The sequence below is a fragment of the Dermacentor andersoni genome, chromosome 2, assembly GCF_023375885.2.
Source record: "Dermacentor andersoni chromosome 2, qqDerAnde1_hic_scaffold, whole genome shotgun sequence".
In the NCBI taxonomy this organism is placed as follows: Eukaryota; Metazoa; Arthropoda; class Arachnida; order Ixodida; family Ixodidae; genus Dermacentor; species Dermacentor andersoni.
In genome coordinates, this window is record NC_092815.1 from 44251069 (window position 1) to 44266943 (window position 15875).

The 15875-nt window shown below is 47.1% G+C and overlaps 1 protein-coding gene across 1 annotated transcript in view; it reads left to right on the plus strand.

The window, feature by feature from the left end:
* The window catches only part of LOC126542374 (roundabout homolog 3-like), a 261562-nt gene extending 251582 nt beyond the window's left edge, over positions 1 to 9980 (plus strand). The window contains exons 10-12 of the mRNA XM_050189427.3: positions 3732 to 3875; positions 4932 to 4959; positions 6612 to 9980. Coding sequence (XP_050045384.1) covers positions 3732 to 3875; positions 4932 to 4959; positions 6612 to 6792 — 353 coding nt within the window. The 3' untranslated portion in view covers positions 6793 to 9980. The remainder of the gene's footprint in view (positions 1 to 3731; positions 3876 to 4931; positions 4960 to 6611) is intronic.
* The last annotated feature ends 5895 nt before the right edge of the window (positions 9981 to 15875 follow it).

Sequence of the window (15875 nt, forward strand, 5' to 3'; positions counted from 1 at the left end):
TAGGACCATAGGAAGTAGCCGTGAGATTGAACAAGCAGATCCACAGCGCTGTTTTGTGTAAGCACCCCGGAGGCGTAAGAATGCGTGCTTTTAAGTACCGCTCTGGAGAGAGAGAGAGAGAGAGAGAAGGGAAGACAGAAAGGCAGGGAGGTTAACTAGACTGAGTCCAGTTTGCTACCCTACACGTGGGGAGGGGAATGGGGAGTGAAAGAGGGAGAGAGAGAACTTAGGTATAGGATGTCTACAGTCTGGCACTCAAGTCTGTTTCCCTCAGGTAGCGAAAAAGCGCTCGAACTGCTTTCTGGGCCATTGAACTATGAGGCCAGGCCCCCAAGATCTTCGCTTCCGTAAATGGCCTGTCATCCAGTCTATTTAAGGCACACTGGAGAGTCTCGCGTTGATTATCGAAGCGAGAACAGTGGCACAGAAGGTGACTGATGGTCTCTTCACACTTGCACGTCGCGCACATTGGTGAATCCGCCATTCCAATACGATAGCTGTAGGAGTTGGTGAATGCTACTCCTACCCACAGCCGACACAGCAGTGTTGCGTCACGTCGTGGAAGGTTCGCTGGTAATGTAAGTGAATATACTCGTATGGCGTATGTTGTGGACTTCACTTGGAAACAAACGGTGCCAACTTTTATCGAAGGTTATTTTCGTTCAACAAGGGCGTCCTACGGTGGTTATAGTGAATGATTGCAAGAGTCTGTTGTTCCAAAAAAGAAGACATCAAACATGCTGTCGCTAACTGTCAGTTATATTTCGTTGAAAAATAAAAGCACTAGTCATTAGTAACGAAAACAAGAGAGACCATCTATCTTAACCGGCATGCAAACGCGTGAGACTATACAGATAGAGGTGCTAACCGAGAAATTACGTAGCTGCCTTACAAAGGCAAAGTGACACCGTGATGAAACGAAATATAGCGGGTGTAATTTCAAGCAAAGCTTGTATTGCCTCACTCGCGTCGGCGTTGGCGTACGAAAAAACCTAAGCCATGAAACAATAAAGATTTCTTCTCGGGCTGCAGATTCGAATCACCGACCTCCGGCTTGCGAGACCACCACGCTGGCCGATTGAGCCACTGTCGGTTCGTCATACGCGACCTTTAAAGCGGGGTTTTACACGCATGAAGAAGTAGACACAGCGCAATGCGCGAGCCAATCACAGGCGCTGCTTCCCTCCGGATGAGGGAAAGGGTGTGTGATCGCGTGTTCGCTCGCATCGCGCACGCCATTTCCCGTCAGCTCAGGCCCGGCAGTCAGATCGGGAGGCCGCGTTTGGTTGGTTTTGCCGAAGAGCAGGCTGCTTTGAAGGAACGGCAGCGGGAGCGGGCCTCGCGTCGTACGTTCGGCCGAAGAACAGGTTGCTTTTGATGAACGCCGCTGGTAACTCGCTCGAGAAAGGGCTCGTCGTCGACATGCTGACCTCGCCGTGAGGGAGCGTGAAACCGAGGCGTTACGACAAGAGCCGCGGATCTCGAGCTTCGCTGGAACCCCTCTTCACTGCAGTGGAAGAGCGGTCAATTTTTCTAAAATTATGTTTACTCGGCAGTCAGTGCCAGCCTTCTTTGTGTTTGTTTTGTGTCCTAGTCCTATCGTATTGTTTCAATATGCCTTCGATATGAAGCGATTGGCCCAAATCAAGTTGTTGCTTTCACGGAAGTTCGGCTCTTCGGCCTCAAGCTTCCCCGTAACGCTCTTCATTTTGTCTTATGTTGCGATCGCCGAAGCGGCTGAATTAAAATTCAGCAGCAACAACAAAGAGTCAGACACAACTCATCATCACGCCGCTGTTCCCGAATAGCGATGCGTCTACAGTGCATAGCCCGTCAGCGGGCAAACGACATGTTTTTTTCATCCATCTCCTGACACCCGGGGTTTGTACAAGAAACAAGATGTAAAAAAATAAAAAAGAAAGTGATAGAGAGGAAAGCAATCTAGAGCACCGGCTTACACCTCTTTTATCGATCGCCGTTCAGTAGTCTCCGAGGTCCGTGCAAGAGGGAAAAAAAAAAGAAAGATTAGAGGCGCGGTGAGTGGAGGGATGCCTGTACTTTGTATCGACCGCACCGAACTTAGCAGCAATCATGGATGCGAGACGTGCAGCGCTTGTGTTTTTCAACTATCATTGCGCTCTTCTCGAGATTGATCAACTTAGTGTTGTCAACAAAATATTTCGCTCTTGGTGCGGTAATTAACGATACGCTCCACCTTGGCCAAATATTTAACAGTAGCGTGTCCTTCGAAACAAAAGGCAGCAGACCGTTGGATTTATTTTTATATTAATACTTTGCCTAAAGCTTTGATGCAGTCATGAAATAACATCAAAAAGCTTCTGTTCGTGCGCTTTTGCTTGTTTATGGGAATTCCCAGCACTCAAAAGTTTTTGACAACTGATATGAAAAGAGCTGGCAATATTATCTTGGCGCTGTGTAATATTTATACCGCTGAACAGCAAACACATTTTTTTCTTGTGAGTGCTTTTCCATATACTTAACTTACATTTCAATAAAGTCTTGCCATTTTCTTCATTCGCCTTTCTTTTCACTTATTTCTATTTAGGACACATCATGCTTCTGTAGCCTGAGAGTGGGTTTAGCTTAAAAGTAGATGGAATTGTCAGCATTTACTTACATAATACTCAACAAGACACGGGGATTTGGGAAAGAAAGGTGCTAAAAGCAGGAGCAAAGAAGAAACTAAGAATCCAGACACGAACAACATAGGTAGAAAGCCTACAACGTCGTTGCCATGTTGTTGCTGCTGTTAGGTGGTGATCCTTATTTACATATTTGACACACCTTACAGTACGACGTCAGCGACATGTGGTAAAGGTGGTGTCACGCGACTCTTTGCACAATTAGTGTGATATACATGATACACACACAATAAAATATGTCAAGAATATATGCAATATTTAAGAGCGTATGTCTAAGCAAAGTGGTTACTTGCTGGGCTAGTTGGTTCATTGCAACTTATGGAACAGCGCGAAACATAAGGAAGTGACGACGATAGATACCGAGTGAAAAGAGCGCTGACTTCTAACTGTTTATTCTACTGTGTATTATGTGCACATACATACATACATACATACATACATACATACATACATACATACATACATACATACATACATACATACATACATACATACATACATACATACATACATACATACATACACACACACACATACATACATACATACATACATACATACATACATACATACATACATACATACATACATACATACATACATACATACATACATACATACATACATGTATGTAGTTATGTATACACACGGTCTTTAGCGTCGTCCCTTGCTTATGTTTCGCGCTGTTACATAAGCCGCATATCTAAGGTTACGTATACCTATACAAGGAAAGACAATAAAGGGTAATAACAATAAAACAATCTAGTACAGTGAAGGAGAAAGCACGCGAATAAAAATACACATATCAGATAACCACTACAGCATTTGCAGAATGCAGCACCTTCTTTGCATTCCCGTTTGCTGAGACCCAGTTTTACCTACGTGACAGAAACGCTCATAGCTCACGGCGCCCTTAGCTCAACTGCCACGCACTGGTACCGGCGTCATGCTACTGCCGGCGTTTTTCGGTGTGTGCCCGTGTCCCATCTACGAAGTGCGCAGCCTTGAGTAAAATTCGACAGGCGAGCTAAGCGAGGGACACTGTTGTTTTGCGCACGCATATCGCAGGGAGCGAGTGGAGCGGATGCGAGCAGAGCAACTCTCTCGTCGTCATCCTCATCGCGGTCACCTTCGCTGCCGTCTTCTTCCTCTTCCTGCTCGTCATAGTGGCACGCTGCCGGACCAAGAGGCAGCGCGTGAAAGCCAACGCTGGTAAGCCGCCCCTCCTTCGCCCCCCTCCCCCCGCCTCTTCATGTCAGAATCAGGAGCCGATTTCACTAACCTTTTCCTTCCTAAGTGATCTTTCCCATTGGCTGGCCGTTTTCGTTAATAACAAGTCCGGCATCAGAATTGGCGAAAAATTTCTCTGAAAAACAATTCTAGCCCAAGGCCCTTTTTATGAATACGGGTCCACTTTATTTGTGTTAGTAGGGAAGTATGAATTAGGAGTCCCATAGTTCGAAACTCACCATATGCCACCCTATTTGCATATAGGGTGACATATCACCACTGAAGTTTTTATGGACACGCACCGACTGGCGCTTAAATGCATTCTGCAGTCAGACGATAAAAAATGGATGCATACACTTATTACAAGAGTTCGAAATACTAACAAATGTTACTGCGGCAGGCTTATGGAAAATTAGCGTAATCAAACCATTAACAGCCTTAAGGATAATGTTCGCAAAGGTTAACCCTGGAGGCTTTCGTGTTCAGTAACGTCTTCTGAACCCCTATTCATATAATCTGATGTTATATTCAGATGTAGGCTAGACTGCCAAAACAGAAACGGTGAATATGCTGAAAAAATATCGTAAGTGGTATCATTTCGGAGAGAACGACTAATGCAATGATATCAACCCTGTTTCTTAACATAAACTTCCTTTTTTAATAAGTCAGTAGCAGAACATTGCCTTCATATATGTGCATACGTGGTGTGGGCATTGGCACAGCTGCCACTTTCGAATATGAACGAACATTATTTGGTCATGTGCCTCGCATGCTATGTTTATTTTGTTTTGTTACTTGTTCTTCCATGCTTGATGCTTCTGATTTTCATTCATTCATTCATTCATTCATTCATTCATTCATTCATTCATTCATTCATTCATTCATTCATTCATTCATTCATTCATTCATTCATTCATTCTTTCTTTCCTCCCTTCTTTCCTTCTTTCTTTAATATATAACTGCTTCCCATGCCCACAGTGTTTATACATAGCGGAGATCTTCGTGTCCATTAACGCTTCCAATTTGGTTTTCTTTCAGGCGACAAAATTGTGCAAAACGGAAAAACGTGAGTATCCGAACATTTATATTTTATTAAATGCATTCAATAACCGTAGAATACAAAGTGGAACAAACCCTTAAAATTGTGAGGAGCTAGCAATGCTTTTCCTACATTGAACATATTCGTGTCCTGCGTAATCTTTCGAAATTTGTTTGTTACAGAAGATCACCGCGACGAGCTTTTGATGTTTTAAAAGACAGTGAAGTATTCATGCGAACAAGTGGTGAAAAATTGACACGAGATACTTTCGACGGGAAGGGGGGGGGGGGGGGGGGGGTCACATAATTGAAAATAAGGTTATTTGTTTATACAAGCGAAGTTCTTATATTTAATCTTTGAGTGCATCTGCAATATAATCTTGCAGGAATGGTCAAGACATTGTTTATATAACCTTCTGGAAAAAAAAATCGTTGGTGTTGTCTTATGAAGAGGAGCTATACAACTTTCCAATCATGCGCAGCTAATAGATTTCAGGTATACGCAAACGGACCCCATTGGAAAGGGTTGTATAATGACGGTTGCTTTGTGCATTTCTATATTGTGAATTATCGTCCTCATCACAAGCGAAACACCTTGAATCTAAAGCACGTGCTAGTGATGGACATGGTGCAGATAACTGCTGGTGCAATGTTGGACAAGTAAGAATCATGCGGGCTACGTGTTTATTTGTCTTCATACAAAATACATTGTACTCTGTGGCAGTTCTTCGCAGCTTTCAATACAGCATCAATGTACTGATTGCATAGACTGAAGGAGTTGTTGTTTGGTTGTATAAGCTTTCAATTGTCCGCAACTGCTATGCTTGGAGAGCTGGTTATTACCTATATGCCGTGTCGTTTTAATCCCTATTTGCTTTTGCTACAAGTCCCCAACAACATTCTCTGTAGTGTAGAACAACTGAAAGTTTAGCAAGTTGCTAAGCATTCCTCTTACTTCAATGCCGGCGTTCAAACACACAAGGAGTAAGGAAAAGGACAACAAAAACTTGATCTTGTGTTCTCTTTTTCGTTACCGTATTTGAAATCCTGCCTTTCAGTAACTTCGTTTGTTATTCGAACGTATTTTAACGTGTTAATCAAATCTAAAAAAATAATATGACTTAATGCTCGAATGCCTGGGCAAAGCACCACCCGCACAGTCCTTAAGTTGCAGGGTGAAAAAGGAAAAGGAGCAACAATAAAACCAATGACGCAACCAAATCATATGCATGACAGTATATCCTACTACCGGCATCGTGCCACGCATGTCGCTGCCATGTGCGCGACCTGTGTTGCGTCGCGCGAGGGATAATGTGTCTGTTCCCGTCGCTTTCTGTAGTTGTTCGTCCCCTTCTTTTACGTGTACGGACAACTAAACAAAGACCAGACTGCGTAGCACCAGCTCCGCTTCACTATCGCGCTGTGCGCTGCAAAACTTTTGTGTGTCCTATAAAACTCTATGATGAGGAGGAGCTTCTAGATTTAGAACGCTGCACTGCTAACTGCCTTCTCATAAGTGAATAGTAATTTTTATTTGAAGACGTCTCATCATCTCTAATTGTTCTTGTTGTCGCCGCTCCAATCTTTTAGCAGGTTGTGGTACGCTAACTTCGAGCACTTTCTTTTAGTCATCCTAAATAAAGATGGTCCCTTTCTCTCTCTCTGTTCTTGTCTTTGCAGGTCCCCTCGACCATGCGACGGACCAGTCAACATGACAACCTTCAACTGCGTCGAGGGTGACGACCTCCGTCCGACCGTGTTGGAGACGTCGCCGACAAAGCCGCCATTCCACGCCGACTACATAACCAACGTGAACAACCACACCCCGTATTTCTGCCGCCAGAAGATCGTGGACTTCTGATATCCGGACGTGCTCTCCGCGAGCAGCGGAAATGAGGTCCCACGCATGACTACCTTCGGCGGCGGTGCTACTTCGCAGGGAAACAGCGACACTTCGTGAAGGGATGCTCCGCTAGAGGACGCAAGCTGACCAGTGGAATCAAGGACTCAGGGTGGAGAAAGTGTTAATGATACCTAGTCATTCATGAGGGGTGGTACCGTGAGTGCACGAATGGACGTTCACCGTACGAAAGTACCCCTGCGTCCGAAGATAATGGTTCCGTGGCTACATTCGGGGTCTGCAATTCCTAAGGAGACGTGGTATATTGGGCGATGTTCGAAAACTGTCGACCCTGGTGCGCCGTCATTCCTTGGATGCCACAGTTCGTCGAAAAACAATGGGCACCGACGTGGTCAGCAGGAATTTGCTTCTGGAGCGCGTGACTACGCCGGGAGACACGAAGGAGTCTCTGAAAACTTTCACGATGCGCCAGGTGTGCCATGGTCCTTCTTACACTGGTGTGACAGTGGTGTGTGAACTGCAAGTTATTCATGCGCTAGCCATAATACTCTACTAAGGTGTTTGCTCGAGCCATGTACTGGGAAAGGACTGGGAACGAAGCGTACATTGCGCTGGTGTGCGCGGTTGACTGCCATGATGCCAAAAGAAAACATGGAAGTGAACATGAACAATAGGTGCTGTGTCGCGGCCGAGACGCATACATACCGACGTAAATACGGCGCGAGTGGAGAACAAAGAATATACTCACCTTACGATATACGTCCTAAAGACACTCACGTACTTGAGCTTCGCAGAGAGACGTTCCGTCGTGCTCATTCTATAGGCATTTAATGATCTCTTGTGATGTGTGCGGGCACAAACTCCCATTCTATCCATCCCTTCGTGTCTATTGAATACTCACAGTGTGGCCATTTTTTTTCCCGTAGTCCCCGCTGGCATGATTTCATCCGGTGCGCTAAGCAATTCAACTGCAAAGTGTCAGACAGCGCTAGCAGTCTCTTCTTACATTCAACGCACTCGTAGTGACCAAACTTGCGGAATGAACAACGTTTCGCAGAATTGTAAACACTCGTTCTGAATGAATCCCGGAAAGAAATTACGCTTATGAGCTCTTCGTCAGTGAGAACTGAAGAAATGGAGATTATAAGATGTGGTATTCGCAATCTTGCGCAACTGTGGGGTTTCTGACGGCGACGTTACCTTCAAAAGGTTGTGCGTAATGCATGGCTTATCCTCCATGGCATTCGCTAGATGTGCAGATAAAGGTACTGCGGAAACAGGCCTAGTCACTGTGACACGCATAACAGGAGCTTGTGTACATGGCCGCGCGAGGATGTTTTGAATCAACATTTAGAGTACAGTTCGTAAAGTGCCGCTTGATGGCACTCGCTCGGACGCGCAGTTCGAGCCTGAAGTCCTGGACGAGACAGGACACGATGGAGAATACAGGCCATGCGAGGCTACGTAGGATGCAGCACCGTGTTGTAACATGTGCGGCAAGCAGGCTTTCCGTCCTCATGGAACGTCTTGAAAGCGGCCTCAACACCGTTCATTCCAAACCCTTCCTCGTGGACGTCGTCTTAACGAGTGACCCTCGCGCGCCGTTGTCTCCAATCGCAGGCAGGATTTCGCGAAATTTGCAGGACCTCGCTCAAATGTCGTGTTTCCCTTTGATTTCTGTGATTGACTGAGAAGGCGCTATTTTGTCAGACCACTGTGGAGCTGGCGGATAGGCTTAGCTAGAAGTCAGTATGTACAGAGAGGCCCAAAAATGTGTACGGCCTCAACATGAAATATGTCTGTTGTAGTGTTGCTTACTCTTAATCTTCATGTGTAAACTTGGCTTCGGTTGTAACACGACATTAGGTAATCACAACGGGCATGGTTCACGTGCAGAACGTTCCAATGCTGCTGGTGTATTTGAAGACGGTAACTACATCGCCCGCGCAGAGTGTTCTTCGTGGTATTCATATTACATCTGCAGTACGATCCAACGAAGTTGATTTTCGGCACCATATTTCATAGGGCCTAATCCCAGTTCGTAATGGAAAAGTTCTAAAGCCAGGAAAACGAATAAAATTTAGCAGCTTCTGTTCATTGCAGCCAGGTCCTGGGGCAGATGCAATCGCGATTACGCTTTCCTGGCGGCTTAAATGGTTGTGGCGCTCTGAGCGCAAGTCAGAAAGAAACGAAACTACTGTAAAAATTGGGTTCAAGGTTACGCGTTTTCCCAGTGTCGCAGGGCGTACACATTTTTGGGTCCTTCTGCATGTCTGTTGCTCAGTGTCTCGAGTGACCGGCATTTCGGGAGCATATAATGGGCGCTATCTTTGTGAATGGTCATTCTTGACTGTTCGAGACTAAAAAGTAAAAGAAATATTAACCGGGGGAAGTAGAAACCTGAACTGCACTGCGGCTGCTGTGGTGACCGCTGTTACGTGCGTACGAGAGTTCTTACGCGCGCACGCTGTACTTCGTGCGCCCGTCTGTACATACTACAATCTATATTTTATACCACGCGCAACGCTCATCGCGGCTTCTTCATTGAAGTTATCTCATTTCATGACAATTACAGTCTCGTATTGATGGTGAGTACGATAAATTAAAGAGAAAAAAAAGAACAACGCGTCTATACATATATAAATACATATAGATATCTATATACATATAACTGTACACATTTCAGTGTGCGTGTCTCTGTGCTTCAAACTTCGAGCTTTCTATAACGTCCTCTCGTTGCCTTTCCCCTACGTTTTCTTTTCCGCAATGTGAAGCTGTGGTATTGCTTATATGTGAGATAAATTGTTTCTTAACTATCGAGCCGCTTCACCTACGCGTTCTCATAGTTTCACAACGGTTGACAAGCTTTCCATCTCACTCTAGGTGCATTGCTCACTTCGTGATAAAGAAAAAGAAAGAAAACGTAATTGTGCTTCTGTTCTGTTTCGTGTGCGATACTTATTTCGCAACGCATTGCGAGTGAGTCCGCGCTCTCACGAACACTACATCTACCGCGTTCGCTATGACTGTCGACGGGGCTGCATGCATTTTGCTGTGCTACTCAGCAAGGAGCTTGTGCACCGCAACAGTCCAGTGCACCCTCGCGAAAAGAAGGCGTGGAAAAAAAAAAAAGATGCATCGACACAATCAGGTTGAAGTGTTAATAAACATGCCAGTTAAAAGAGAGACTCTTTTCTTGTGTTTCCATCATTTGTTACGCTGACACTGCCCAAGGAGAATTTCGTCATACGTGCGTGTGTGTAGGAAAGTAACGTTTTTGAAAACATCTGTGCTAAGTTATTTTTTCTTAGTTATACTTCTCGCGTACTATGAAAGTAGCTTAGTCACCCGTACTTAGGTTCTATTTGTGAATACTGGCCCTACTGCACTCTGAAGGACCATAGGTACGGCGAGAGGAGATTTCGCCTCTTGTGCTCACGCTCTTTTTTTTTTTTACGCAACTGCGAAGGCACAGCAACTGCCGATACTGGCGGCTTGGATAACACCATCTGCAATCCACAGTGGCTTCTTAACGATTATGGTGTTGGGCTGCCATGCACGAGGTCGCGGGATCAAATCCCGGCCACTGCGGCCGCATTTCGATGGTACGAAATGCGAAAATACCCGTGCGCATAGATTCAAGTGCACGTTAAAGAACCCCATGTGGTCGAAATTTCCGGAGTCCTCCACTATGGCTTGCGTCATAACCAGATAGTGGTTCTGTCGCGTAAAACCCCATAATTTAATTTTATCGCGATAGCCATTACATGGACACTCCAGGTGCATTCCTGCCGTCGGCATCGCCGTGAGGTTCCGTATAAGTCCAAGGGTGATAAAGTTGTCGCCGCGCGCCGTATGCTATATGTGCGAGTGAAAGCATGCGAGGGCGAGCCGGCGAACGCGGCTCAATCTCGCGTGTGCCAGCAAGGAATGCGGGTTGGAGGCACGGCCCCTTCTTTCACGCGCGAGGCGCGGGGCTGAGGCGAGGGAGGGGGCTGCAGCGGCTGCTGCTTAAGAGGAAGCTTTAGCTCGGGTGCTCCTATCTAAATACATGTAAAAAGAGAATTCGTTTTTCTCGGCAACCACAGCACCAAATTTGACGGGGTTTGTTTCATTTAAAAGAAAAACTTAAAATCTAGTGACTATTGGTTTCGCATTTTCGATTTAGGTCGTCAATTTTTTATTAAAAATTGGCGAAAATCGCAAATTTTCAGAAAACGAAACTATCAAGTTTACAACGCTGTAACTCAGCAAGAATAGGTGATATCGCAATTCTGTGAATTGTACCTAATAGCACATCTAAAGCGGACAAATTTGACATATTATACATGAATCTCAAAAAATTGGTTAATATGTAATTACAACTTTTGCAGAACCCTCGTAAACAACGTAACAAACTCACGTAAGATGTAAAATGACATATGAAATTTGTCCGCTTTGAATGATCTAATGGATGCCGTTTACAGAACCGCGATATCTGTTCTTGATGCAGAGCTATTAGTTTGTAAACTTCGTGCTTCTATTTTTTTCAAACTTCTGAAATTTTGTAAATCTCTTTAACAAAATTCAAACCCTAAATCAAAATTCCGCTTCCAACAGTCACTAGAATTTAACTTTCTCTCTCAAAAGCAACAAATTTCATTAAAATCGGCCCAGGGGTTATCTCAGAAAAACGTTTTTGCGTTTTTACATGTATTTGAATAGGCCGCGTCGGAGTTGGGCCCGAGCTAAAGCTTCCTCTTAAGGCGCGGACATGTGGGCGCCGTATCTTGAGGTCGATCTGCAGCGTGGCCAAAGTGCGCGTCCGCGCGGGCCTAGTCTTCAAAGCGATCTGCGATGTTTGCAGAGTACGCATAGTGCTGGTAGCTTCGCACGCCCTGTGCTTTCGACGTTTCGTTCACGTTGAAGCTGGAGATGCACGAAGGTCAAATCACTCGCTGCTGCTGCCGCGATTCCTCACTCCAGCGTTTTCACAGCGAGTTTCCGCGGTTATCGAGCGAGATGTGGTCATGTTTACTTGTGCGCACGTGACGCCGTGCTAGTTAACTTGGTTAGTAAGCGAATATTACAATTTTACAGGGCCGATAAAACTACCATCCTTAGTTCATGTAGCTATCTACTAATTTGCTATCACAATCGATGCTTCGCCTTTCGGACGAAACGGCGGCTGCTTTTCTTTAACACCGCCTGCAGCAACAACGCAACCACCACCATAATATATTTTGTTATGTTAGAGGCGAACAAGGAAAGCCCGATCCACATCCCTACGCTCGCCCAATGTTAATCATGTCATATCTCCATCTTCCACCAACATTTGTTTGGTCATCTTAATCTCCCGAATTCTTCAGCGGGTTACTCGTCACAAAGTAAAATTGCAATTGCTTCACGTCTGTCGGGAAACCAATTTTTCTGGAAGCGCGCACCCAACAAAAGGACGACCAGCTCTCGTCCCACGCCTCCTCGAGCACACGGGGCTGTTCTGTTAAGCTGTGCTTCTGTACAATACCGTGGCCCAGAACCAACCGGCGAGATCGATTAGTGCCTTGTCGCAAACAGGCGACTTAGGACGGTGAGTAATATCTTGGCAAATACAAAGCCTTTCTGTTGAGCACTCTTATGTAACGAGAACGTTACGTAAGAAAGATCGCTACGCTCGTCTCAAGCAATCTCCGTCTTTGCTTCCAAAGCCTCGCTGTGCAGTGCGAAACTGCGTTACGGTGCCGTCGCTCCGGCGGGCGCCGCAGTATGGTCCGGCCTGTGCCCCACGCCGCTTCTTCTGCCGGCGATGGCGCACGGTAAAGCCATCGCTCATAACGACAGGAGGGGATGCCAGCGCGCACACAGAGCCCCCTCGTCGCTAACGCTGCAATGAGGCCCCGACGTTACTCCTTGAACGCTTTCCTGCAGTGCTAGACTGAGTGAAGCATTACGCAGGCGTCCATGCATGTACTTTAGGTCGCTCACTATAGCCTTTGTCACCGCTGCAAATCGCCCCTGCTGTCTTATTTCCACTACCTCCTACAGCAATTTTCGACACCGTTCATTATTCCTCATCATTGGCCACCCGAATTCGACGATTTAATGACTTTCTCGCTCGATTTTCGTCCACCCTGCATTTCTCCCAGTGCGTTGGTTCAGCGGAAATGGGAAGAAAGAGAAAAGACACGAAAGCCGCACGGCGTAATTTACGGCGATCATAATGTAAGCTTAGACAACGAGAAATCGAAACGGTGCCGAAGAAGCGCGCGAGCTGGCGATGCCATTAAAAAAAAAAGCAGAAAAGAAGAATGAGCGTTTTTTGTGCACGTCTGCATAGGCAACGCCTGTTATCTTCCCCCAATTCTCAGTTCCTTTCGTACTCCGTCCTCCGTCCGGTCCCCATTTTTTCCAGTCTTCCGCACCTGAAACTCAACCTCCGCCATACTGGCACAGACAGACAGACAGACAGACAGACAGACAGACAGACAGACAGACAGACAGACAGACAGACAGACAGACAGACAGACGGACGGACGGACGGACGGACGGACGGACGGACGGACGGACGGACGGACGGACGGATGGACGGACGGACGGACAGACAGACAGACAGACAGACAGACAGACAGACAGACAGACAGACAGACAGACAGACAGACAGACAGACAGACAGACAGACAGACAGACAGACAGACAGACAGACAGACAGACAGACAGACAGACAGACAGACAGACAGACAGACAGACAGACAGACAGATAGACAGACAGACAGACAGACAGACAGACAGACAGACAGACAGACAGACAGACAGCGAACTTTATTTGATCCTAAGGAACTGCTGTCAGCACCCCCTAACGGGAGGCCGTTGTAACCGCTGGCCGCGTTGTAACACAACCGCGTTGTAACACAACGCCGTGATGCTCCGTCCTTTCCTTGGCCCTCTGGATAACCTGGGCTTGCTTTCGGAGTACCGTACTTCTGATGGCCTCCTTCCATTCGGCTTCGCTGGAGAGAAGGTTATTAGGCAACTCGGGATATCACCAGAGCATGTGAGCCTTAGAGCAAACGGTTTGACTACAGGTGGGACAACCAGGGTCCACATCCGAGTATATCCTACCGAGGAAGCCCCGCGATGGGAAAGATACGTGTGCAACATTCTAAGAGTAGGTGACTGACCTCTACTGAGCTTCGGGTGACTCTCCTGCCAAGTTGGTAATGTTTATTAACTTCATTAAATATAAGAAGTGGATCGTTTCCCTGAGTCCCTTCCTGGCCCTCCTGAGCTCCCAGACCGTCGCGGTGCGTGAGTTCTCGTGCATGGTCATGAGCCAGCTCGCTCAGGTTTGGGAAACCCTAGAGAACGTTCGTCCCCATATGTGCGGGGAACCACATGATATAACGAGAACCGGCGCAAGCCCTCTTCTCTAGAATAGAGGCCGCCTATCGAGTGCGGTTACTCGATTCGAAAGCTCTGATTGCGTCTTCTCGAGTCGGTGTAAACGTGGAAACGCTCTGGGTCACACAAGGCCAACGCAACCGCGATTTGCTCTGCTACACCCGAGGTGGCCGCCCTTACCGAGGCGAAGGGGAGAAGCAACCCCCGCCCGTCTATAACCAACAGCGCGAAAATTATGTTCCCGTACTGCTGCGCATACACAAAGACCGCGGAGTTTATATGATCCCTAACTTTCCTCAATATGACTCGTGCATGGGCTTTACGTCTACCTTCGTTATGCTCTGGATGTACGCTTCGCGGGAAGGGCCTCACCAGGTAGGTCGCCCTCGTTTCCCGTGTCAGCCACTGGTCCTCCATTATCCTAGGATCCATGCCAACCTCCTCAAGAAGTCACCTGTCAGCCTTGGTCGACGATAGCCTTACCACCTGGGCAGTGACCTGCGCATCTATGATCTCGTCTATGTTATTGTGCATCTCGAGTTGATCTAGCCTGTCGGAGCTCGTGGCAATGAGCAAGCCTAGCTCTTTCTTGATGCTCTTGCGCACGAGGATGTTTAACTTCGTCTTTTCCGCTTTAGTCCATACTAGAGCTGATGCCACATAGTTAACATAGCTCATGAGAAAGGCGTTGTACATCCGAAGGAGGTTGTCCTCACCTAACCGCTTGTTTCGGTTGGGCACCCCAGCGATTAACCTCAGCATATTCCCCGTCTTGGCTGTGACATGGGCAATTGTTCTGGCATTACAGCCCCTCGCGTCTATGAGCTGGCCTAGGAACTTGACTGAGCCGGCTCTAGCAATGTTCTGCCCATTATTCGCGTCTAATACCACGGGTAGCTGGTCGAGGGGTGTCATACCTCTAACACCCTGCCTTTCGGGTCTGTAATGTAACAGGTCCGACTTACTCGGAGACAGCTTGAGACCCGTGTGCGCGAGGTGAGCCTCCGTCTCGTCCAAGACCGCTTGTAGAGCGTGCTCCATTTCCGCTAGGGAGCCACCCGGGCGCCAGATCGTGATGTCATCTGCGTAGAGTGCGTGATCTACGTCGCGGAGGCCGCCCAGCTTGTCTGACCTTCCTTTCTAACACCCGCTCGTATATTCTTTTCCCCTCGGCGATGGGCTCGCGTGTTTCTCTTTGTGCGCCCTAATTATTCCCTCTCGAGGAGTCCTTTATTGAAGCACGTCGCACGCACCCTGTGCAAGTGGCTCGTTTCCCGGCAGCCATCGCATCGTGGAAGCAGGGAAGAACGAGACGTAAGGAGACCGCCAAGTCGCGGCGGCAACGCTACAAGCGAGACGTCTTCGTTTCTGCGAGCACCGAAGTGCCGCCTTACGCGCAACTTTACGCTCGACTGCGCCTCCGAGCTGTGCCATGCGCATAAGCACGTACTGCTGCTCAAGGCTGGAAACACATTGTTACTACGCGCGCAGGCCGCAGCCAAAGCCGCACACGTCCTGGCCGTCATCTTGAGTGCGGGGCGGAGTCTATGTAGAAGGCTATAAACCCGTGCCCCGACATCTTTCCTTTCGTCGCGCGCGTGGGAGAAAATTAAAATAGACGCCAGACACGCTCGTTTTGTCGTATTTTCTGTTCTCGTCAGAACCACTACTGAGTTGCTTCTCTTCCGTTTTTTCCATTTTTCGAA